Below are 27,471 nucleotides of genomic sequence, written 5' to 3'. Positions count from 1 at the left end.
GGAACACCCTTCCAGCAACCAAGTTAGACTCACCAACTTTAAGGGCACTTAAATGGTCATTGGATAAAGATATGGATGAAAATGACACAGTGTAGGATAGATAGGCTTCAGATTGGTTCCACAGGTCAGAACAACATCGAGGGCCGAATGTAATGTTCTATGTTCTATGTCTATCTAAAACTTCATGCTTACTGACCTACAACTGATCCTGATTAACAGGAGCCTCAGTTTTAAAATTCCCATCCATGTTTTTGAAGCACTCCATTGCCTGACTCCTTTTTAAGCTACTTGAGCTGCACAACCCTCCAAGATATATGCATTCATTTAATATTGATCTTTTGATCATCTCTGATAGCCATGCCTTCAGATGTATGACCCTAAGTTCTGGAATTCTCACTGTAAACCTCTCCACCTCTCTTTCTATCTTTAAGACATACCTTAAATCCAATGTCCTCATTTGTGATTTTGGTAATCTCATAATATTGGCTAATGCAAGTTTGCTTTACCATGCTCCTGTGAATTATCATATGCCTTTTTCTTACATCAAAAATTTCATATAAATACTTTTGTTTTTGCTTTTATTGATGTCAATCACAATTCATTTAAGAAACAGCATGCTTGGTCATGTTTCTCATTCTTTAATAAGACATATATCTCTTAAAAGAAACAGCAAACACAAAGCTGGTCTCAATGAGGACTTCTTTTTAAAGGTTCAATACATTGCAATAAAATATCAAAAAATGGACTTTAGCTTTCAGGCTTCTGATGATGAAGATTTGGTTTAATGAGAAGATAACATGAAAGGAAGCAATACTGCACACATCTGCTGTGCCATTGGACTACGGCTCATCGCTTTCACTTATCTTCAAGACAGCAAAGTACAGAAGATAAAGGACTCAGACTCCACCAATCTCACCAAAACAGTAGCCTGGCTTCAAAATTATAAGTCATAGAGGTGACTACAGCACTGATTTACAGCACTGAAAAAGGCCATTCAACCCATCAAGTCTGTGTTGGTCAAAACAACCACCTAAATATTCTAATCCCAATTTCCAGCACTTGGCCTCTAGCCTTGAACACCTTGGTATCACAGGTATACATTTAAATACTTCTTAAATGTTATCAGGCTTTCTAACTCTACCACCCTTAATCAGCATTCCAGATTCCCACCACCCTCTGGAGGGGAAACCATTTTGCTCACATTCCCTCTAAACCTCTTGCATCTTACTTAAATCATCATTGATCCTTCCACCAAGGGGAAAAGTTTCTTTCTGTCTACCCTGTTTATGCTCCTCCTAATTGTAAATTTATTAATCATGCCCCCTTCTCTCTTCTCTACTTCAGGGAAAACAATCCCAGTCTGTCCAAATTCTCTTTATAACTAAAACTTTCCAGCCCATGCCACAACCTGGTAAAGATCCTTTATGCTCTGCAGTCCAATCACATCCCTCCTACTAAGTGGATTCCAAAATTACACACAATACTCTAGTTGTTGACTAACCAGCCTTTTATCATAGTTCCAGCATAACCTCCCTGCTCTTAAACTCGCCTAATAAAGGTACTTAAAAATAAGTATCCCCTATGTCTTCTTAAGCACTTCAGACACCCAACTTATAAATAAAAGTGTGGACATGCACATCAAGGTATCTCTGATCCTCGGTGCTTCCCAGCTGCTACAACTTATCATAAATTGTCTTGCCTTGTTTGTCCTGCCCAAGTATATCGTGTTAAACTTACCCAGATTGCACTCCACGAAGTGGAATTCAAAGTGGAATTTTAAATCCTGGATCGGCAAGGGAGCTGTCTGAACTTCTACCAAAACTACAGAGCTTGTGCCTGGGAACTATTGGTCTGAAAACTAAGCTATAGAGTCTCTGGAGGTGAGCATACTCTGCAAGGTATATTGTATAGTGGAATTCCTAGCTGAAAATGTGTTGCTGGAAAAGCGCAGCAGGTCAGGCAGCATCCAAGGAGCAGGAGAATCGACGTTTCGGGCATAAGCCCTTCTTCAGGATTGAGGAAAGTGTGTCCAGCAGGCTAAGATAAAAGGTAAGGAAGAGGGACTTGGGGGACGGGCGTTGGAAATGCAATAGGTGGAAGGAGGTTAAGGTGAGGGTGATAGGCCGGAGTGGGGGTGGGGGCAGAGAGGCCAGGAAGAAGATTGCAGGTTAGGAAGGTGGTGCTGAGTTCGCGGGTTGGGACTGAGACAAGGTGGGCGGAGGGGAAATGAGGAAACTGGAGAAATCTGAGTTCATCCCTTGTGGTGGAGGGTTCCTAGGTGGAAGATGAGGCGCTCTTCCTCCAACCGTCGTGTTGCTCTGGTCTGGCGATGGAGGAGTCCAAGGACCTGCATATCCTTGGTGGAGTGGGAGGGGGAGTTGAAGTGTTGAGCCACGGGGTGGTTGGGTTGATTGGTCCGGGTGTCCCAGAGGTGTTCTCTGAAATGTTCCGCAAGTAGGCGGCCTGTCTCCCCAATATAGAGGAGGCCACATTGGGTGCAGCGGATGCAGTAAATGATGTGTATGGAGGTGCAGGGGAATTTGAGGCAGATATGGAAGAATCCCTTGGGGCCTTGGAGGGAAATAAGGGGGGAGGTATGGGCGCAAGTTTTGCATTTCTTGCGGTCACGGAGGGAGTGGTCTTTTCGGAATGCTGATAGGGGAGGGGAGGGAAATATATCCCTGGTGGTGGGGTCCGTTTGGAGGTGGCGGAAATGACGATGGATGATACGATGTATATGGAGGTTGGTGGGGTGATAGGTGAGGACCAGTGGGGTTCTGTCCTGGTAGCAATTGGTGGAGCGGGGCTCAAGGGTGGAGGAGCAGGAAGTGGAGGAGATGTGGTGGAGGGCATCGTCGATCATGTCTAGGGGGAAATTGCGGTCTTTGAAGAAGGAGGCCATCTGGGTTGTACGGTATTGGAACTGGTCCTCCTGGGAGCAGATGTGGCGGAGATGAAGGGATTGGAAATATGGGATGGCGTTTTTACAGGGGGTTGGGTGGGAGGAGGTGTAGTCTAGGTAGCTGTAGGAGTCGGTCGGTTTATAGTAAATGTCCGTGTTGATTCGGTCATCCGAGATAGAAATGGAAAGGTCTAGGAAGGGGAGGGAGGAGTCTGAGATGGTACAGGTAAATTTGAAGTCGGGGTGGAAGGTGTTGGTAAAGTGGATGAACTGTTCAACCTCCTCATGGGAGCACGAGGCAGCGCCGATACAGTCATCGATGTAGCGGAGGAAAAGGTGGGAGGTGGTGCCAGTGTAGCTGCGGAAGGTGGACTGTTCCACATATCCTACGAAGAGGCAGGCATAGCTGGGGCCCATGAAGGTGCCCATGGCTACTCCTTTGGTTTAGAGGAAGTGGGAGGATTGGAAGGAGAAGTTGTTCAGGGTGAGGACCAGTTCAGTCAGTCGAAGGAGGGTGTCAGTGGAGGGGTACTGGTTGGTACGGCGGGAAAGGAAGAAGCGGAGGGCTTTAAGTCCTTCGTGATGGGAGATGGAGGTGTACAGGGACTGGATGTGTAATTCCTATAGAAGAAGGGATATATACTATACCACTGAAGTTGAAAGATTTCTTTATGCTATCAGACATGTCTGTGAAACTCCTTGACAGGATTTTCAATATCTCATATAACAATTTGCAAAGTCAAGGGATTGCTTCTCACAGCTCCACATTTGCACACCAGAACTGAGAAAGTACAGTATCTTCATTGTCCCTTCCAATGCAGTGCAACAGTGAGTTGTGTAACATTGTCCCATTGTCCATCAGTGCCTGCACTCAAATGTTAAGTGAATTACTATAGGCTGACAGGTCCAGCTCATGTTTAGACTGCAGTCCCCAGGTTCAGTGTTGGTGACAGAGAGTGATGAAGCATGTGACGGTGCTACTTCAATTCGATTTTCCTCCTCTGAGGTAACTCCTTCAGAGAGCTCTGGCTCCAGAAGTATCTAGAAGAGAGAGAAAAGTTTCAAAAGTCAGGATGACATGACCATGGGAAGACACAAATATTACTGCAATTTAATACACCAAACTAGCTAAGTGTGTGGTGTCCTGAAGATCAGTGAAGAGGCACAAAGAATGGTCAGAAACCTTACTGAATGAAGACCCAATCTTGCAAAGCCCAATGTGAATAATTCTGGCAAGATCACAAATTTCAATGGCTTGCTGCTCATTCAGCTCTCCAATTTAATCCCAGTTTTACTCTTCAAATAGGTGTATACAGCAACATTTAGTCCTGCAGGAAAAGATAGCAAAGAGTTTGTGGATGATTCCTGAAATGACAATGCAATCTGTAGAGTTTGTGATGGCAGTCCAGAAGCAGAAAGGGAGATGCAACAAACAGGAAAAAGAAAGATTAAATAGAGATAACTAAACAGTGTCAAGGGAGCAAGGAAATTGTGTGTGTGTGTGTTGTTATGAGATTTCTTAAGGATTGTTGTCATGTGTTATTAGAAGAGATTGACAAATAAAAGCAATATTTACCCTTGCTACTCTTAACATTTCCCTGGTTCTGAGGACAATGCACCTGGACCAATTAACTCTTTAAGTTTTGTTCATATTCATTCCTAGGATATGGGCATCGTTGGCTGGGCCAATATTTATTGCTCATTCCTAATTGCCTTGGAGAAGCTGGTGATCAGCTGCCTTGTTGAATCACGGTTTGAAGGGATACACACAGAGCTGTTAGGAAGGGAGTTCCATGGTTTTGACTCAGTGACAGTGAAGGAATAGTGATGTAGTTCCAAGTCCGAATGGTGTGTGGCTTGGAGGAGAAGTTGCAGAAGGTGATATTCCCATGCACCTGTATTCCTTGTGGTAGAGGTTGTAGGTTAAAAGGTGCTTTTGAAGGTGCATTGGAGAGTTGCTGCAGTGTCTCTTGTCGATGGTGCATATTGATGTCACTGTGCATTGGTGGTGGAGGGAGTGAATAATGGAAGCGGTGGATGAGATACCAATCAAGTGGGTTGCTTTGTTTTAGATGGTATCAAGTTTTTTTTGAGTTGTTTTGGAGTTGCATTCATTCAGGCAACTGAGGAGTATTCCATCAAACTCCTGACTTGTGACTAATAGATGATGGACAGGCACCGGGGAGACAAGAATTGAGTTACCTACTGCAGAGTCTCTGACCTGACCTTGTAGCCAATGTTTTCCTATGGCTGGTCCATTTCATTCTGTGTGGTGCTGGAAAAGCACAGCAGGTCAGGCAGCATCTGAGGAGCAGGAAAATCAACATTTCAGGCAAAAGCCCTTCATCAGAAAACGTCGATTTTCCTGCTCCTCAGATGCTGCCTGACCTGCTGTGCTTTTCCAGCACCACTCTAATCTTAACTCTGATCTCCAGCATCTGCAATCCTCACTTTCGCCCATTTCATTCTGTGGTCAATGGTACTACGAGGATGTTGATAATGGAGGAATCAGCATTGATCATAGAGTCATAGAGTAACATGGTATTGATATAATATTGATCTTATCTGGGTCTTATTACATATGGACATGAACTGTTAGCGTATCTGTGGAGTTGTGAATGGTGCTCAATATCATGCAATCATCAGCAAACATCCCCAATTCTAATGATGGAAGGGGAGTCATTGACGAAGCAGCTGAAGATTGTTGTGCCGAGAGGACATTACCCTGAGGAAATCCTGCAAAGATGTCCTGGACTAGGATGATTGACCTCCAACAACCACAACCTTCTTCCTTTATGCCAGGTATGACTCTAACCTAAGAGTGTCTCCCAGCCCTCCTCCCAAAAAGAGTCTAGTGGCTGTTCTTGTGGCAGTGAATCATAGAATCCCTACAGAATCATAGAATCCCTATATTGTGGAAACAGGTCATTAGGCCCGACAAGTCCACACTGACCCTCCAACCACCCAGACCCATTCCCCTACCTTGTTTACCTACATTTACCTATACCTAATGTACCTAACCTACGCACCCCTGAACACAATCAACAATTTAGCATGGCCAATTCGCCTAACATTCAGATTGCCAGGAAACAGGAATTCCTTCTTCACCTCTACCAGAAGCACCTCCAGGGAAGTTCCTGAGCAAAACGGTACCTGCCTTCTAATCACTTATCAGAAGATTTTTTTCTTTCACAAACTTGCAAACAAAACAAGTGACAGGTGAATTTAGGGTGGCACAGTGGCTTAATCGTTAGCACTGCTGTCTCAGCTAGGCCACTATCTCAGTTGAGGTTGGTTAAGTCTGGTATGGTGTCCATTGTCAATCAACAAGAAAAAGAACTGTCCTCCTTTCCACCAGCCCATCCATTAATACCTCCTTGTTCCAAGCTACCTTGCATTTCTGGGGCCATTTTCTTCAGGATAACATTGCAACTCTACCGTGGGAAGGGCAATGTCTCACTTGCAGTATTTAAAGAACTATGAAACTGGGGTTTAAATATGGCTGCAGCAGTGTCAACATTGCAAGGTCATGGCAGTGGTGAACATGTCCACCTCTGCTGCCCTACAGCTCATGAGACGGGCACCAGGGAGGCCAAATGTATAATTAATGAGCTGAAGAGCAGACAATCATATGGGAAACGTCACCCTGGGGCATGGCAGACCACCCACCATTATTCTCACTAAAGGAAAAAACACTTTGCCAAACAAAAGGCAAAGTCCAGTCCCCGATTTGAACTCTTGATAGGAATCTAGGGTGGAGGGCTAAACAGGACAATGATCTGGGACCAGAAGATTTAAATTACCTAATCCTGGTGCAAGCTGGAAGTCAGCAGGAATGATGTTCATATTAGAGCAAAACTGAGAGCAATTTCTGCAGTAAATGTCGACAAAAAATGAGTTTTGCCGTGGTGCTCATGAGCTGAATGTAGCCAAGGAGACTTTCTGGTTTCTTTGGGTAGAAGGAGCACTTTCTAAGTCACATAAAATCTCTCAAAAGCTTAACCACATTTCTGAGTTTCACTACATCTGACCCATCTGACACCTTAAAAGGGTCACATTTCACTCAGCTCTGAGGTAAAATGGCAATAACATACAAAAAATTTAAATACTTATGGTGATAGGGAGGGAAAGTGGAGTGGATCGAAAAGATTAACAATCCTCAAATTCAGTGTTGGAGCAGGCTTGAACGACCATAGGGCCTACTCCTTTTACTATTTCTAACATTTTTATAATGCTGATGCCAAATTCAGGTGGATAAACTTCACAATCTTAAAAACCAAGAAATTAAAATGTTGGTGCAAGAGCTGCAGAAATGCAATGGCTTCTGCACAGCCTCGACTTTAATTCCCACCATGTTCCTGCCAGATAAGTGGACTAAATCACCCTTTAAGTGTGTCACTTTAGGATGACTTGACAGGAACTGTACCATTGATTTCATAGACTTTAATCCTCTATCTCTTATGCTTCCTGATGAAATGCCGGTGTCATCTGATGAAACTTGGAAAATACTACATGTGAGTAGGCTGCAAGTCACCACAACAATATTGAAATGGAAGCAGCGTGACTGTGCAATGCAAATGCATAGACCAGCAACTGAAACTCAATAGCAATTTCACATAATTCACCTTATAGCACCTTTCCATAAAAATGCATTTCAAACTGTTTCAGAGATCAACATACTAACATGTTGAACTATGATAAAAGAAAAATTAGAAAAAGGTTAGGTGGATTGGTCATGCTGAATTGGCATAGTATCCAGGGATGTACAGGCTTGGTGGATTAGCCATGAGAGATGCAGGGTTTCAGGAATAGGATAAGGGGGTTGGGTCTGGGAGAGATGTCCTTCCGAGGGTCAGTGTGGACCCAATGGGCTGAATGGTTTGCTTCCATACTGGAGGAATTCTATGATTCTATAAGAATTAGCAGTGTTGGGAACAAACAATTTCAAAAGTTGGATTTTGAGGAGGATTTTGAAAAGTAAATGAGACTGTAGAAATGCAGAAACATTGAGGAGAAATTGCCAGATGATGAGGAAAGATCCATGAAGTCTATGGTTGGGATTTGGTGTTCCATGCAATATCAATGAATATCTTTAAGAGTGGTTGACTTCCTGGCCCACTAGTGAGAAAGCTTGCTGGAGTAAGATCCAAACAGTCACATAAGAGCTGACTGTGAGCTTCTCTGTGGATTACAAGCTTAAATAGTGAAGTCTTAATCTTAAGGGGCTCAATGGCAAAAATATAGAACATACAACAGTACAGCACAGGAACAGGCCCTCTTGCCCACCATGTCTATGCCAACCATGATGCCATTCTAAGCTAATCCCATCAGCCTGCACATGGTTCATGTCCCTCTCTTCCCTAGCTGTTCATGTGTCTGTCCAAATGCCACTGCTAATATATCTGTTTCTACCACCTACCACACTCTGTGTAAAAAAAATTCTACTCTGTGAAAAAGACTCTGACTATCCATCCTATCCATGCCACTCATAATTTTATATACTTCTCAGATCATCCCTCAGCTTCCTACACACTAATGAAAACAGTCCAAATATGTTTAACCACCCTATAGCTAATACAATCCAATCCAGACAATATCCTGTTCTGAATAACAGTCACCGGACTTGAAACATTAACTCCACTTTCTCTCCACCCATGGTGCCTGGTCTGCTGAGTGTTTTCCAGCAGTTTCTGATTTGTTTTACATCCTGGTCAACCTCTTTTGCACCATCTGCAAAGCCTCCACATCTTTCCTATAGCAGGGCAACCAGAACTGCATACAAAACTCTAAATATGATCCAACTGAAATTTTACACAGACAAAAGTGAGGATTGCAGATGCTGGAAATCAGAGTCTAGATTAGAGTGGTGCTGGAAAAGCACAGCAGGTCAGGCAGCATCCGAGGAGCAGGAAAATCGATGTTTCAGGCAAAAGACCTTCATCAGGAATCAGGAATTCATGATTCCTGATGAAGGGCTTTGCCCGAAACATTGATTTTCCTGCTCCTCGGATGCTGCCTGACCTGCTGTGCTTTTCCAGCACCACTCTAATGTAGACATTGAAGTTTTATACAGCTGCAATATGACTTGCTAACGTCTATACTTAATATCCCTACTGATGAAGGCAAATGCCGTGCGCCTCCTCTCCCACCGTATTTACTTGTCTTGCCACTTTGAGGGAGTTTTGGACTTGGAACATCCTGCCATTAACTGTATACTTTCCTCTTGTGTTTGAGCTCCCAAATGTATCACTTCATATTTGTCTGGATTAAATTCCATCTGCTATTTCTCTACTATTTACAACTTCCCCAATCTTTGTGTCATCTGTAAACTTACTGATCAGATCACCTATAGTTTCACCTAAGTCATTTACATTTAATACAATCAACAAAATCTGAACACTGATCCTTGCAGAGCATCACTGGTCACAGACTTCCAGTCAGAAAAACACCCCTTCACAATTACTCTCTGTCTTCAATGATCAAGCCAATTTTGTATCCAATTTGTCAATTCACCATGGATCCCACGTGACTTAATCTTCTATCATGAGGGACCTTGTCAAATGCTTTAGTAAAGTCCATGTAGACAACATCCACTGCCCTACCCTCACCAATTATCTTTGTTACTTCTTCAAAAAGCTCAATCAAGTTTGTGAGACAAGTCTTCACCAGCATAAAGAAGGTAAATGGTTTTCTTTCAGGTCTCATAGGATTGGGCTTGTGGGGAAAGGGGGGTTTTGAAGCAAGGAAAGGTGCTGACTAGTTTTCATTGGCCACTCCCTCTCCATTCCATCTGATTCCTGATTGATCCCAGGTTGGGGCAATGGAGAAGCAGCTCCTTCCAAGCCACAGGCATGTCACCCTGTTTTCTAGTTTGGGAACCAGCTACTTCTCCTGCCTGCTGGCAAGGCAGATAATCAGCTGGTGGTGAGTTGAGGCCCTTAAATGGCTTTTAATTGAGCACTTAAGAACTTTAATTGTTGGCAAGTTGAGAAGATCAGCTAATGGCCTTCGCTTGTGCAGCTTAATTTGCGAGATGGTAAGAAAGGGGGAGTGTCTCTCTCGAGCCAAGCTGCCCAAATATTTGCTCTTCTCACCACTTTCCCTGCAACCTCCAAAAAACTATGGAATCCAAAGGTACTTTGCAGAGAGACCACTAGTTGGGGAAGATGGAGGAGTTGAGGATGAGACTGTGAGAATAGCTGCAAAGGGCAGAGGAAACGTATCCAGTAGTAAATGAGCCATTGGTAATCTGCATGAGCACTGGGATAAGAAAAGTTAATCATGTGACTAGGAGTTGGAACAAGAAGAGATGCAAAATACAGAGGGTAATGATTTATCAAGATAAATCTGTTGAAAGCTCGGGTGAAGAGAAGTTGAAAACTTTGCAGTGACATGGCTGATCAAGACCAAAGTAGAACATGGGTAGTTCAGGCAGCCAATTGGGTAATCTTAATCTATAAAGATGAAGAAATGTCTTTCATCTTTGATGTTGAAGATTAACAGGAAATGAAGAAAGAGGCCAGAGGATGTGGTTTGTCATTGAGAGCAGGAACCTAAGGTTATCCATAGCTCCAAGATAATTTTGGAATAGTAAGAGCATTTCGATGGGGAGTAAAGAATGCAGTATTACTTCAGATAATTAAACCAGATCTGTGGCTAAACTATTAAACCAGTGGTCTGGTAAAAATACTCCAGCCTAAGAAAATGTTGTTAGTGGAGCCTGGTGGGAAATTAGAAGGGACAGGGAAAGTTGTTGAGTTCTTGGGATGAATAAATGGCTGGTAAAATGGCATTAATTCCTATTTCTAATTAGTCTGAGAAAGTTGGTGGTGGACCTTTTCTGATTGGACCAGTAGCAGCATGACACAGAAGAATGGCTCATTAGGTCACTTCAGAGTAAATAATGTCAGCCTGCAGCTGAAGTCACATATCGCCTTTATTTGGTTATCTAAGATTAACACTCCAGTGACATAACCTCTCTTCTGCTGTAAACCCCAAGGTATCAACTGTGGTCAGGTGGTTTAAGTTCATTTTAACATGGACTACATAGAACCATGCAAAAATCAGGCTGTCTGAAAACTGCTAATTCAAAAATAAGATTTTTGCACAGCTTTGTAAAAGCATCTGGTTTCAGACATAAAACTAGTTCTAGAGAAAGTACCATTACGAAGGGCCTGCACTTTACACTGTATATCAGTCTTTGGTCAATGTTTGTTAAACTGGAGTCATCCAGGGAATGTCCCTACAAGAGTGATTTCCTTAGAAATGATTGCAGTTGAGCATGAAAATGAGCCTATTTGATAAACACCAATGGGTAATCACTCTACTACATTTTACACAACATCACAGTGGAATGTATTTCTAAACAAATTGCTTTTCTTATCCCTTTATAAACACATTTCCTTTAATTTGTTCTTTAACTGACATGAGTGTTTGTTTATCTCTTCAGGGACAAAGGAAAAACTGGTGCACCTGGGTCTTTGAAACTGAGGGTTTAAAATTCAGAATTATGTGTGACAGAGTATGAGGGAAAGAGATGTTATAGGAAGCTCTTTTTACTCCATTATACTTTGGATTATAAATAAGCATGTGAAAAGATAAAATACACATAATGTTTTTAAAAACCATTCTCTCACTAAAACATTGGTATTTACTGGAGGGTGTGTTCATGGAAGATATACGAAGAATAGATTAAATTCAGATTTGAAACAATATTTTTCTAACACTGATGTTAAATGCAAGACTCAGTATTTAAATAACAGACAATTTATATAACCTGTAGCAGTTTTATCTTTCAGCAACCATATAAGTTTTTGTTTATTTTTCAAATGTAATGCAAGTTTCTTGTGTATATTACAAGCTCTATGAAATAACTCAGTAGCTAATTAGGCCTTTTACAAAACTAGGAAAGAAGAGAATATTTGAATTTATTTCTGCACTTCTTCTCTAGTTTAGCGGGAAATGCTGAAATCTTGAAGTTTGCTACAAGGAAATATTTTTAATTCAACTTCTTGAACCACCACAGTGGAGGATGACTGAGGAGGCTGGTCTTAGCTCCATAGGTTTTTCCACAGTGGAAGCATATTGTAGTCAGGGAAATGGATTTCACAGCCCCAGGTTAGATACATCCACAGCTCTGATAGGGAGGGAGTTCCAGAATTTTGGCCCAAGAAGGGTAGCTCCAAATCAAGGCAATGTATTCATTTGAAGCCTTGGCAAGTTGCTACGGTGGAAGAGTGTGGTGCTGGAAAAGCATATCCGGTCAGGCAGCATCCAAGGAGCAGGAATCCTGATGAAGAACTTCTGCTCGAAACACTGATTCTCCTGCTCCTCAGATGCTGCCTGACCAGCTGTGCTTTTTCAGCACCACACTCTTCAACTCTGATCTCCAGCATCTGTGTCCTCACTTCCTCCAAGTTGCTATGGTGTATCATTGACAATTCCTCAGAATCAAGGATGAATTCCATTCGGCCTGAGAAGTCATCAGATGACTGAGGAGGCTAAGCTTGGTTCCATAGGTTTTTCCACAGTGGAAACATATTATTGTCAGGGAAATGGATTTCACAGCCCCAGGTTAGTTTCCTTCTCCTCCCTCAACAACTACCATTCATGTTCAAACTGATGAGCCTTAAACTGGCTAGTGTAGTGATGTTGCCCTGCTGAACAGTCAACAGCATTCTCCTCCCAGTTAGTGATGTCTCTGTGCTGTAAGGTGATCTGGAACATATCCGTCTATCTTTTCTCTCAGCTGCCCTTTGAGCATTAGCCAACACAGAACTGGGAGGAGAGAACCATCCAAGGAAGGTGATATTTGGTACCCAGATGCAATGGCCCATCTCTCACAAGTGGTTCTTCAGGAGCAAGGCTTAAATATTGGTAAACATAGCTTTCAGTTTGAGATCACTTCACCTTAAAACCAAAATAAACCTTAATATAATTTAACAAGTCAGATTTCCATCAGGGATCTGACTTGTCTGGTAATAACATTAGCTAGGGATCATAACACTGAATACACAGCCTCTGACTACTCTGACAAACATGGTATTTGTGGAAATGGCACACAACATGAGGGAGAGATAGATAATTCAGGGGTAAGAACATTCAAGCCGATCATCATTTCAAACTGAGGGGAGCAATAATCATTCCAGCACTGCAAAGGTAAGAGTTTGAGATTAGAAGCTTATCTCAGCAAGAACTCTGACAATTATAGTCCTGGGAGATCTTGTGGCTCAATTGGATGTCTGCCTGTCTTTGAGCCAGAAGGACCCAGAGTTATGTCGCGTTTGATGACTTTCTGGTCTTTGGAGGAGTGTTTGTGACAATTTGACAGGTTTTTCTTCAGTTTGCAGACATTGTTCAAGGAGAGAAAAGAATGTGAAGATATTAACTCTTCTATATTTCTCTGAGGAACCTGTGGTCATTCATTTATAGAACATCTGTATTTTTTTTAAATTTACTTGCAGGACCTGGGTGTCACTGGCTGGGCCAGCATTTATTGACCATCCATAGGTCCCCTTGAAAAGGTGATGGTGACGTGCCATCTTGAGCCACTGCAGTCCGTCTGCTGCATGTAGACTCACAATGCCTTTAGGGAGAGACTTTCGACTCAGTGACAGTGAAGGAACATGATGTTAATGATGTCAGAAATCTGCCAGACTGTCCGAGTAACTGCCAAAGTCCAAAATCAAGTTAGGCCTCAAAGTCTGAAGCAACCAAAAGTTGCTGACCACAGCCAAGTCAAAAATACCACATGAGTAATAATGGTATCCCATCAGCTTTGCTAAAGTTACTGTGAAAGTAACTTGTCAGTCTAGTTAAGCTTCTTTTGAGAAAGATGCAATGAATTGATACCTAGGCGAGAAATAAATTCAAGCCAATTTTTGTGTTTGGCATTAAATTAACTGTATTGACTACATTTGGCACTTTGGATTTCAGTGCTTTTTCCACAACATTTTGATATAATGATATTATCTTTGATATCATATTGATATAACTTATTATCAGTAAACTATTGATATTCAAATTGTCTTACTGAATTCAATATTAAGGAATATTATAGATACTTCTGTGCCATATGTTTCAAAAGGATTAAGAGATTGGCAAAGTAAATAATAGTGACTGTTAAAGTGGAAGACATTTGTGCCACTCCTCAGTGTAGCAGAATTTGCAGAATGCTGAAAATAGTACTCCAACAACTGAGCTTTGTTTATTTCTAGTAGTATTGCATTCTAGTGATGCATTGTTCAAATCCTCCTTCACCTTCAGCTACAGCCAGTTCCTCTTACTCAGATGATAGCATCTGTTACCCTGCCACCTTCAGCTATAGTTATTATCAGGCAGGAGATCTCAGGGACCTAAACGTTTGCTTAATAAGTGTGATAGTCAAGTTCCTGAACTGTTATGAAATAGTGAATTTGCAGAAGAGTAAGCTTTATCCTGAAGCAACCATTCCAGAAAACTGAAATAGTGGGGAACTGATTGGCTATTACAAGATATTACAGGATGTTGTGATAATTGTCTATGAAAATGGCATTTGTATATATCGTCCTTCCATTGTAATCACACACTTTTCTTATGATACGAGCTAACAGCATATTCTCTGCTATCTTAATGGCTATTTAAGTGCAGTCTGTAATTCCCTGGATGCAACAGAACTCAGTCCACACCAAATACTCCAAACCTCTCTCCTACTAAGTGCTGGTGTCCGTAAATTGAAGTATTAGTTGACCCTTCCAAACAGAACATGGATGTCTGACTTGGTACAGCAGTGTACTGAGTATCTTGAGGTGCATTAGCCAGATAAATTAAGACATGTGCTGACTTTGACTATCTCTGTCCTGGGCTAGCAGCAATAGGTCACAGTGCAGGAGAAGATCATGATCAGCAATAACCTGCTTGGTGAATGGCCGTCTCAGCGATATGCAGGCAAATAACTGTAATCCTTCGGAATCTGTGAGCACAGAAGGGCCTCAAGAATTAGCTCCCATCTCCCTTCACCTCCTGTCTTCTGACATGTCCACTTGCTGCTCATACTGATTGTTGAGGATTGTGCTCCTCCTCTTCCTCTGCTGCTCCTCCATCTAAAGAAATGAATTAAAAATGGGAGCATAATAGATTATGGAAGCTTAGTCTGAGTGAGCAATTAAAAGACAATCAAAAGCAAGTAATTTTTAAGTTAAAAAACATCTTGGAAATCCACTAAGCATATTAGCACATGATTCCTAAAGTCTTAATACCTGTTGCTAACAGCCCCTTACATATTGCTTTCAGTCAATGAATCAGACAGTGCCTGAAGGCAATTCTGAGAGGTTTTGTACAGCAAGTTGGGTTAATTTAAAATTACATTTAAGATCTAATAAGAGCACAGAACTCTAACTTTCATGCTTCCAATAAGCACCTCAGTCACCTAAATAAAATCAAGTTTAAATGACTACCAGCACGATTACAGTGGGGTCTGAGCTATGAGTGAATTTCAGCAAATTAAATGCTCAAGTTCCCTCTCTCAGCACTCCTCCCTTCCCTCCAGGCAAAGTGGATAAAAAAATTATACCAATATTTCAAAAAGGTACATCTTTACATTTTCAATACTACCTGTTTCTCTACTGGCTGTTGGGATGTACAAACATTATTTCTATCAGAGGAAGAAAACAAAAAAATTAGAAATTGTGCTTATTTCTGGTAGCAAACTATTGACAGCAGTCCAAAGCTAACCCTAGACTAAAATTATCATGGCTTAATGTGAACTTTACATTCTATCTTCACCTAGATTTATGTCATAGGTTTCTGCTCTAAGGTAAATTCTAAAATATATTTTTATCAAAGTTTTATTATGAGGAATACAATAAAAATTACATTTTCATTAATTGAACTTCTCCTTGAGCTCTTGCTCCATGTGAGATATAAGAATGACTTATTTTGTAGTGTTTTTACTTAACAGTTCTATGTGTTGCAGTTTTCCTCTTCCTATGAGGCCTTCCATCGCAACACATCCTCACCTGATTTCACCTGATGAAGGAGCAGAGCTCCGAAAGCTTATGATTCCAAATAAACCTGTTGGATTTATAACCTGGTGTTTTGGACTTCTGACTTTGTCCACCCCAGTCCAACATTGGCACCTTCACACCACACACCCTCAGTCAGACAGGAAGGATGGTTCAGTTTACAGACCTTCACTACAAATGCTGTGGATCAGTGCTGATGATGGGAAACAAGGAAACTTTCAATATGGTAAGGTGCTCAATTTACCAGAAATTATTGTACTATAGTGGATCAACATACTAAGATCGCACTTATGATACAGACGGATTTTGAATGAATATTTTGAAATGAACTCTGAAGTTTTCATTCACACATAATTGTTTGTTAATGTAAGCATTGTTAAATTAAGCTTCATCCCCTCAGCCTATTGATTTACACTGCAATATGTGTTATATGGACATATAGAGAAAGTGAGAACAGCAGATGCTGGAGAGCAGAGTCAAAAAGTGTGGCGCTGGAAAAGCACAGCAGGTCAGGCAGCATCTAAGGAGCAGGAGAGTCAATGTTTTGGGCATAAGACCTTCATCAGTAAATTGGGGGTGGGGGGGTGGGCGGTGTGGGATGAGGGGAAGGTAGCTGGGAATGCCAAAGGTAAATGAAGGTGGAGAATGATAGTGTTAGTTCAGAGGAGAGGATGGAGTGGATAGGTGGGAAGGAAGATGGAAAGGTAGGACAGTTCAAGAAGTTGATGCTGAGTTGGAGGGTTGGATCTGGGATGAGGTGGAGTAGGGGAGATTAGGAAACTGGTGACTTCTATATTAGCCTATTACATATGAGCAACTAAGTACAAGTTACACTATATACTTTGTTACGGGAGGATCTGTCTGGTGAGTGTTACTCCTTTAAGATCCTAAGCTGTTCTCTCATCAAAACTGTATGATAACATCCTGGTGCGTGGTGCTTAAAGAATTCCTTAGCATTAACCCTTTCAGAGTCATACACTCTATTGCAACAAATGGAATTGCAGTTATCACTTTACACATAGGGGATGTTTAAACTAACCTTATCCTGCAACTTTAATTTGTAAGTACAAAGAATCACAATCACACTGGAACCACTGAGCAGTCCTTACCAGCACAGTTCGATTTAACTAGATTTTGTACCTTGTTTTCACCTTTTACAGTTCAAATAGGCTTTTTGCTGACTTTCTGAAAGCTGCTTTGACACTTCTAGACTACAGTGGTCAAGATCTTCAGTTATTCATAGGTCAATGTAACCACAAACGCCCTTCATCAATCAGTCGTGCCTGAATATGATGTCATCTACATTTTCAAGGACCTTTTAGACTTTGTCAGCTTGTCGGTATCATGGCCCAAAGAGAATGTAAATGGCTGCTGTCAGGACTTTTAAAGGCTTTTCAAGTAAAAGTCATGGGCTGGAAAGGAATGTTAAAGTTTAACTAGATACACAATAAAGACATGTGGCAGCTTTTCTAATAGCTGGAGGACATAGCCTGAAGCATTTTACAACACCATATTGCCAGAGCATGCTTAATGTTGTAGACTCTGTCATGTGTCACATTTAGTACTACAAAATTAAATGTAAAAATCAGTTATCCAAGAAAATATTATTTTTTCCACAACAATAATGGTTTAGATAGAAACAGACCATCTCAAGGACAATATGAAATACTACACCAAATTGCATTAATTAATTTAACTCCAACTTTATCATACATTTTTAATAATTAACTAATTCATTCACTTTTCCATGTTTAATCATACATTGAGGGCAGTAGGTTGTTTTAATGTAATAACACTGATATTGGAAATCTGAGATCTACTTAGTTCATGTAATGGCTATTCAGATTCAAAAAAATTAATAAAGCAGAACTGATTTAGATTAGATTACTCAGTGTGGAAACAGGCTCTTCGGCCCAACAAGTCCACACCAACCCACCGAAGCGCAACCCACCACATTTCCCTACATTTACCCCTTTTACCTAACACTACAGGCAATTTAGCATGGCCAATTCACCTGACCTGCACATTTTTGGATTGTGGGAGGAAACCGGAGCACCCGCAGGAAACCCACGCAGACACAGGGAGAATGTGCAAACTCCACACAGTCAGTCACCTGAGTCGGGAATTGAACCCGGCTCTCTGGCGCTGTGAGGCAGCAGTGCTAACCACTGTGCCACCGTGCCACCCACATTACAAACGTATTATCAATCCATCATGAAAATGTAAGACTATTGTTCTGTTGTGCATTTCAACTAAACATATTTTCCATTTACTTTGAAAGTGCATAATCAACTTGCAGCCATTTCAACTTGAAGTACAGATAGTAGTGTTCTTAGAAACTGAATTGATAGAACTTCCATATCTTTCTGGAAAGATAGCATAAAATGTAATTTAATTCTGTCACTTGCAATTCAAATACATCTGAAAATGTTTATTAAATCAACAAATTTACCAAAATAAATTATTCAAACATATTGAAGTATTAAAATCTTTTGTGTTTATTCCAGTAAAAGAATAAGCATTTGCTGAACGCAATAACACAGCAAACAACCGAGTGTACTCTCCCCTGATCCCTGACCCTATGTAGCTTGGGGTCATTGACCAGTGACATGTGACCTGCAGAAGTTAATTCCCACAGAACAATAGCAAAGTCCTGCTATGGTCTTATTCCATTACATTTTGATACTAAATTAATTGTTTGTTTTCTCACAGTCTAGATGTGTCTGACCCTTCAGGCCATGTCCAAAAGTAACTGGAAATATATGTTACAATTGTATGTTCAAGTGATGGTCCCCAAAAGGATTTAATATTAAAATGATTACCTTATTTGATTTTTGTTAATGAGATAAAAATTCTTCCCTTGAATAGATATTGAAATCAACCATGCTCTGTTTTATCAAGCGCGACTATACATAACCAATTAAGTCCACATTTATAACTAATTCCTATTCCCACAATTTTTTTTAACCAGATACAGAGCATAAGAATGGAAAGAAGATGAATTATCTTGACATATGGAAAATACATTATCAGATTGTGACTATATAATCATCCTATTGTACAAAAGAATTCTCACAATTGTCTCTATTCAAAGACCTAAACTTTATTTGCCAATTGCTGAGATTAGAACAATCACTGCTTTCATGGATTTCAAGTAGAGTCAAATATTTTTTCTCTCTCTGTGCATTGCTAAAATTTAAATATCGCAAGACATCCAAACGTTTTCGGTTTCAAATCTTGGATATTCATCAGATGGATCAAAAATGCCTGCTAGTTTCATAGAGATTCTAATTTATACTTAATTGCCTTCTTGAGGTTTTGTATTATCTCCTTGATTGACAATGGGAGGTGTGTGGTTGACAATTGAGGTTTGTTACTGGTTGATGTGGGTCCAAGATACCAGATGGTAACATTTTGACTTTCAGTACAACTCCCTTTATGAAGTTTCCCACTTTACAATTGCTGATGATTAAATGCACTTTGTTTCTTGTTGTCTTTTCATTTAAAAATGTCACATATTTAACAAGGAGAAGCAACTACAGATGCATCCACACAACAATAAAATAAAGACAATAAAGCTTTTTGAGCAATTATGAATTCACAGCACCTATCATGAAAGTCAGACTTCCTAACAGCATGTGTGTTATGGCTAAAAGACATAAAATATTAAATTAGCAGGTTTAGGAATCAGTTTGCCAGCAATAAATATCCAATTGTATAGGGATATTATGTGTCTCTTACAAATGCCCTCCTGAATACAGTAACTCTCTATTGGAGTCATGGCCATATCAAAATAAACTTCCAATAATTATCGAAAAAATTTTGACTTGTTTTGTGTAGTTATCTATGAGGGAGGATCATGATTGAGTTAATTTCTCCTGATGCAATATCCATAATTGTGCAACATAGCTGAAATGAGCAATAGGAGCCTTTTCTAATATTCCCTTTTCTTAACTTAGAACATGACTCTAATTGCAGCACACCCAACATCCGCCAACCCACACCCATCTCAACATCCCCAATACAGAAAATGAAAAAAACAAATCAGTGATGACAACCTAGTAATGGACCTAAAACCTCTCTACTTTGTTTAACTGATTATCATACTGTATGATGGATTTCATCATGGTGGTTTCCAGATATACATGTGTGTTATCATACACCATATCAGATATAAGCAAAGCTGAGTAAAGCTGTGCATTTAATGCAGGTCAAAAATGTTTGAATGCACTCACTCCGCTAGAGGTGTGAATGCATGTTTCTCCAATAGCAGGAAGTGTCCCTGCATGTTTGCTCACAGTACAAGAGCCTATCCACTATCTAGAAATACACATGAAATTAGCACCAGTCTAAATGATACAACCTGCAGGCAACTTGCCTGTTGAGAGGGCAGGAAATTTAGTACGGCAGCTGCAACTCAGAAACCTTGTATTGCAGTGAGCAGGATATCATTAGGAAAACAGCTTTGAAGTAAGTTTCTAGGTCCTCTGATGCAACAGTGAAAATGCAGATTGAACAAATGGCCTCTTTCGTGATGGGAGATTTGTGCCAAGACAATAGGCATAGAGATTGCTGACAAAAGATTTGAACACTGCTTGTGCTGTCACAAGAACCTGGCTACAGTACAGAAGAAAAGCAATGTTAGCAACACTCCCCCTTACTCTCTGCACAGCCCTGCAAAATCTTGCTTAAGACCGACCATTATGAGTTATTGTCTTTCTAGTTTCCCATGCTTATTTATCAATTAAGCATTGGGCACTTAATACACCTCCTTTTACTTGAAATCGCACCCTCAAAACTTATTGCTGCTTCACAACACATAGTCATAGAGTCAGAGAGTCCTACAGCACAGAGACGGGCCCATTGGCCTAAACTGGTCCATACCGAACAAAATGTCCATCCATGCTAACCCCATTTCCCTGCACTTGGCCCATATCCTTCTAATCTTTTCCTATCCATGTATTTGTCCAAATGCTTTCTAAATGTTCTTAATGTATCCACTTCAACCACTTCCACTGACAGCTCATTCCATATGCATACCACCGTCTGTGTAAAAAACGTTGCTCCTGGGGTTCCCTTTTATTCTTTTCTCTCTAACCTTAAACTGATGTCCTCTAATCCTCGATTCCCCAACCCTGGAGAAAAAGGCTGAGTGTATTCACCCAATCCATGCCTCTTATAATCTTATATACCTCTATAAGGTTCCCCCTCAGTCTCCTATACTCTAAAGAAAAAAGTCCTCGCTTGTCAAACCTCTCCTTATAGCTCAGAGCATTGAGTCCTGGCAACATCCTTGTAAATTTCTTCTGTACTCTTTGCAGTTTAATAACACCCTTCCTATAACAAGGTGACCAAGACTGCAAACAATACTCCACACTGTAGGCTCATCAATGTCCTGTATAACTGCAACATAACTTCCCAACTTCTATACTCTCATTGCTCTCATTACTTGACACCATCCAAGACAAAGCAGCCCAATTGATTGGCACCACATCCACAAACATTCACTCCCTTCACCACCAACACTCAGTCACAGCAGTGTGTACCATCTTCAAGATGCACTGCAGAAATTCACCATGGCTCCTTGGCATCACACCTCCAAACCCATGACTTCTGTATCCAGAAGGACAAAGACTACCATCTGTAAATTCCCCTCTAAGCCATTCAGCATCCTGACTTGAAAATATATTACCATTCCTTCCATACCTCTGGGTTGGAAACCTAGAATACCCTCCCTAAAGACATAGTGGGTGTGTCTACACCAAAACTGAAAAATGTGTTGCTGGAAAAGCGCAGCATCCAAGGAGCAGGAGAATCGACGTTTTGGGCATAAGGAGAGCAGTGGTTTGAGAAGGCAGCTTAACACCACCTCACTCCAATTGTCCCCCTTTCTCACCTTAATTTATACCCATTTTACATTTCATTTGGCACTTGAACACACATTATATTCAGAACAAAATAAATGAAGAAATGACACAAATAGAGGTTAATGGGAACAATCTTAGAGTCATCACAGAGGCATTTTAAAGAACATCCAGCTAGGAGCTCTATATTCAGTGTTATGTGATTTTTCAAAAGGACAATCCGGAAGAAAACGATGGTTGGGTAACTTTGTTAGGACAAGATAGAATAGGTACAATAGCAGAAATCATCTTGAATTGGAGGATACAGAATCCATGTCCCCTAGAAGTAGCTATACTGTACGACAGTGAATAAATCAGGAGATAATGAGGGCATGTAAAAATAGTAGTATATTAATCATGAGTGGCATTAATTTTCATGTAGATTGGGAAAATAATTGGCTGAGGTAGACACAAGGAAGAATTCATGGAGTTATTTGGAACAGTTTCCTACAACAGTATATTAAACAAGCACAAAGAAAATTTACAGCCCAGGAACAAGCCCTCTGCCCTCCAAGCCTGTGCCAATACAAGTCCCACTGTCTCAACCTATCGCTCAAGTCTTAAGGATCTGTATCCCTCTGCTCCCCACCTACCCATGCATCTGTCCAGACATACCTTAAATTAATCTACTGTGCTGCCTCTACTACTTCTACTGGCAATGCATTCAGGGACCTACCACCCTCTGTATGAAGTACTCTCCACGTGTATCCCCCTTAAACTTTTCTCCTTTCACCTCTCACCATATTGTAGATCAAACCAGCAATCAAGCTATGTTTGCTCGGGTAATGCGTAATGAAATAACTTAGCGAGTTTTGAGAAGATTTGTAGCTCAGGTTGAGGTTTTGGATGTAGGTTTGCTTGCTGAGCTGGAAAGTTCATTTCAGATGTTTCGTTACCCTACTAGGTAACATCTTCAGTGAGCCTTCAACTGGGACAACACATCCATCCTAGGACAAGCCAAATAAAGACATGCACGAGAATTCCTAGAAGCATGGCATGCCAACGGAACTCTATCAACAAACACATTGAGTTAGGCCCCATCTACTATCCCTGAGAAAAGGAACTGGAAGTGACTTCACCACAGGAAATAACATCACCACAGGAAATGACATTACCAATCCAAAGAAATCTGAACATATAAATAGAAAGCAGGAATTTTCAGCATTGCTTCACCTGAGACCCACTGAAGATGTTACCTAGTAGGGTAACAAAACGTCTGGAAATGAATCTTCCAGCTCTCTGAGCAAACCTATATCCAAAATGAAATAACTTCACAGAGGCCAACATCCTGTCACCAAGTTAGCCTTTATTGTCTCTTCAGAGTCATCTATCAGTGTGCCAGAATTCCTGACACTCCTTTTTTTATCTGACAGCCGGAGTTCGCTGATTGGACCAAACTAACAGCCCCAAACAGAGAACTTATATTCGATGAGGTCTACTTGGCTGATCTTATTAGAATCATTATGTAATGAGGTAGGATTAATAAATGAACATAGAGTAAACAAACCCCTATGAAACACATGGCAGAATTTCACATCCAGTTTGAGACTGAGAAATATGGTTAAACTTTTAAGTAAAAGTAATTACAAAGGAATGTGGGCAGCTTTGGCTGGAGTGGACTTGGAAAGGAGTTTAGCAAAATAGATGGTAAATGAGCAATGGCAGATACTAAGAACATAGTTTTTGACTCACAGCAAAGGTATATCCCAATGAGTAAGAAGGTTCCTAGGAAAGGGATAAACTGACCATGGTTAACCAAGGAAGTGAATAATAGTATCAAAATAAAACAAAAATCATATAATGTGGCAAAGATTACTAATATGCCAGAGAAACGGGCCTGATTTAAAAACCAAGAAAAATTTACCAAAAAAAAGGAGAAAATAAAATTTGAGAAAAATTAGCATGGTATCATAACAAGGGATAATAAGAGATTCTTTAAATATATGAACAGGATGAGAAGGACCAGTAAAGTGAACATAAACCCCTGAGAGAATGAGACTGGGAAATGAAAATAGAGAACTGAGGCATGGCAGTTGAGTTGAGTAAGTATTTTGCATCAATCTTCACAGTAGAAAATCAGTAGCATTCCAAAAATACTAAATAGTAAATGCTATACTAAACAGTAGCATTCCAAAAATACTAAATATTCAAAAGACCAAAGGGCAGAGAAACTAAGTACAATAGCAACCACTAGAGAAATTAATGAGACTAAAGACCAATAAATCCCCTGGGCCTGATTGGTTGTATCCTATGATATTAAAGGAATTAGCAACAGAAATATTGGATGTACTGGTGGTAATCATCCAAGAATCCTTAGATTCTGAATAAGGGGATTGGAAAACTGGCATTATAATATACTTATTTGAAAAGGGAGCAAGATAGTAAAGAAGTAACTATATGCCATTTTCGTTAACAATTGTCATTGGGAATATATTAGACTCTATTTTAATGAATGTAATAGCAGAGCACATATAAATATATAATATCATCATGCAGAGTCAACATAGTTTCATAAAGGGGCTATCATGCCTAACAAATTTATTATAATCCTTTGAGGAAGTTACAAGAAGCAATAGGAGAACTGGTCGATGTAATAAGTTTGGATTTCCAAAAAGCATTTGATAAGATACAACAAGTAAGATTACTGAATAAGATAAGAGCTATGATGTTGGAGGTAGTATATAAACATGGATAGAGAATTGACTTACTTATAAAAGACAGAGAGTTGGGATGGTGGGATAATGTAATAGTGTGGGTAGAGAATTGCCTATCTTATAAAAGACAGACAGTTAAATAGAACATAGAATATAGAACATAGAACAATACAGCGCAGAACAGGCCCTTCAGCCCTCGATGTTGCACCAACCTGTGAACTATTCTCAGCTCATCCCCTTACACTATCCCAAAATCATCCATTTGCTTATCTATGGATTGTTTAAACCTCTCTAATGTGGCTGAGTTGACTACCTTAGCAGGTAGGGCATTCCACGCCCTTACCACTCTCTGCGTAAAGAACCTGCCTCTGACATCTGTCTTAAATCTATCACCCCTCAATTTGTAGTTATGCCCTCTCGTACAAGCTGACGTCATCATCCTAGGAAAAAGTCTTTCACTGTCTATTCTACCTAATCCTCTGGTCATCTTGTATGTCTCTATCAAACCCCCCCCCCCCCCCCCCCTTAGCCTTCTTCTTTCCAATGAGAACAGACCCAAGTCTCTCAGCCTTTCCTCATAAGACCTTCCCTCCAGACCAGGCAACATCCTGGTAAATCTCCTCTGCACCTTTTCCAATGCTTCCATATCCTTCCTGTAATGGAGCAACCAGAACTGTACACAATATTCCAAGTGTGGCCACACCAGCGTTGTGGTGGAGCATTTTCAGATTGGCAACTTCTAACTTGTGGAGTGCCACAGGTTCAGAAGAGAATGTACTATAACCAAGTTTGTGGATGATGGAAAGTTAGGTCAGAAGGCAAATGATGTAGAGAGAAAGTGATGCTGGAGATTAGAGTTGAAGACTGTGGTATTGGGAAAGCACAGCTGGTCAGGCAGCATGCAAGGAGCAGGAGAATCAACGTTTCAAGCATAAGCTCTTCATCAGATTCTCCCCTTTCCTGATGAAGAGCTTATGTACGAAACCTTGATTCTCCTGCTCCTGGGATGCTGCTTGACCGGCTGTGCTTTTCCAGCACCACACACTTTGAGGCAAATTATGTAATTGATACAAGAAGTATACAGAGGGCTGTAGACATGCTACATGAGTTGGCAGGGACTTGGCAGATGAAATATAACGTGGGAAAATATGAGGTTTTGCACTTTGATAGAAAGAATAGAGCAGCTGAATATTATGTAAATGGAGAAAGACTGCAGAAAGCTGCAGCATAGAGGAATTTGGATGCTGTACATAAACCACAAAAGCTAGCTTAAGACTTCAGCAGGTAATAGGGAAAGCAAATGGACTATTAGCCTTTATTTCAAAAGGAATGGAAGATAAAAACAGAGAAGTCTTACTAAAGCTATACCAGGCATCAGTTGTACTGTACCTAGAATACTCTGAAAAGTTTTAGTATCATTATCTAAGGGTAGATGCACTAGCATTGGAAGCATTCCACAGAAGGTTCAATAGACTGACTCTGATCATAGAGGTAATGTCTTATGAAGATAGGATAAGTAGAGGACCTGTATGCATTGGAGTTTAGAATAGTGACAGTTGACTTTTAGGACAGTTGACAGGATAGATGTTGAGAGCGTGTTTCCCCTTGTGAGTGAGTCTGTTATCAGAGAGCATAAACTCAGGCTCATCTAGACATGAGGAGGATTTTTTTCTCTTAGATGACAGAGAATCTTTACCACAGAGCTACAGAGCTGGGTTGTTAAGTATATGTAGGCTAAAATAGACAGATTCTTAAATAGCAAGGGAGAAAGGGAAGCACGTAGAGTTGAGGATTATCAGATCGGCTATGATCTTATTGAATGGCAGAGCAGACTCTTTGGGCAGAATGGCCTCTTTCTCTCCTGCATCTTATGATCATCGGCAGAAGCGGAGATGACCAAATTGACAGTAAGGCTTAAAGGGTCTTTGAGCATCTTTCTATTCTTTCTCATCTACAAACTCTCTCATTCCAACAGACAAAGACTAAGCAAATTGTGCAGCCACGCAGTGAGTATGTTTCCTTTCATTTGCTTTCTCTGCGCTGTTGTCCTGCACCCCTTCCCTTCCTCTTCCTGCAAGGTTATAAGTTGCAGAAAGAAAAAAAAGGTTCATGCAAAGAGCCCTATAAACTCTACACCACCAAGTACTTTTAACCAATCTCATATCAATTATTAATAAATATCTTCCAAACTTCTATGCACCATATCCCTTACGAATAACTGACATGCCCCTGGCATATTGCCAAAACTGATTGCCCCCTAACTTGTACCACTTATGATTTGTGAATGGGAATAGTAAATAATGGCAGCAATATGCATAGGAATACAAATGGTATCTAAACTGATAATAACATCAACTTGGTTAGAGGTACACCTCAACCTCCTAATGCTGCCTGGCTTGCTGTGTTCTTCCAGCTTCCTGCTTGTCTAATAACACCAACTTGCCAAACTATAACCTAATAGCAAGACCTCCACCTCTTTTTGGCAGGGGTTTGGACACATGGTTTGATGTTAAGCTAAATACGTTAATAGGTGGAAATAGAATGGTAACTTGACATCTCCATTTCATACTCTATTGGTGTCCGCCATTGCATCTTAATTCAGCAAAAAGAGGAAATTAGGAACTTTCATGTCCCACATTACTATGTAGACTTTAGGAAAACCTTTGACATGGGAAACAAAAATTATTCAAGAAGATTAAAGAATATGGAATTGGGAGGAAGATGACAAATTGAGTTAAAAGTTAATTATAATATAGAAAACAGAAACAAGATGAATTCTCCCTTATTTTGATTAAGTGTTAATTTCAGGGAATTTAATGAAGCCTACTGTCTGTGGGTCCAGGTGAATTTTCTCACACAATAATCTGCTGCTGACTTCATTAGATAATAAAGTATCCTTTATTGTCATATGTTCAGGAGTACAGTGAAAAGCTTTTATAATGGCTACCACTAATGGCACGATCTTAGGTACAAGTACCTAGGAACAAATCTTGGATACAAAAGAGGCATAA

At 40.5% G+C, this 27,471-nt stretch overlaps 1 protein-coding gene across 5 annotated transcripts in view; it reads right to left on the bottom strand.

The window, feature by feature from the left end:
• Window positions 1-617: 617 nt before the first annotated feature.
• Window positions 618-27,471, bottom strand: part of LOC140478876 (uncharacterized) — an 859,005-nt gene continuing 832,151 nt past the window's right edge. For 4 of the 5 annotated variants that reach the window (XM_072572442.1, XM_072572437.1, XM_072572439.1 and 1 more), the window contains 2 exons: window positions 14,794-14,982; window positions 618-3,943 (listed from right to left, as the gene is read on the bottom strand). In XM_072572442.1, the coding sequence (XP_072428543.1) occupies window positions 14,896-14,982 (87 nt within the window). In that variant the 3' untranslated portion in view covers window positions 618-3,943; window positions 14,794-14,895. Of the gene's footprint in view, window positions 3,944-14,793; window positions 14,983-17,043; window positions 17,246-27,471 lie in introns of those variants that run through there. The other variant, XM_072572441.1, reaches the window with a different exon arrangement.

This window comes from Chiloscyllium punctatum, chromosome 6, assembly GCF_047496795.1.
Source record: "Chiloscyllium punctatum isolate Juve2018m chromosome 6, sChiPun1.3, whole genome shotgun sequence".
Lineage (NCBI taxonomy): Eukaryota > Metazoa > Chordata > Chondrichthyes > Orectolobiformes > Hemiscylliidae > Chiloscyllium > Chiloscyllium punctatum.
This window is presented reverse-complemented; position numbering and strand designations above follow the sequence as displayed.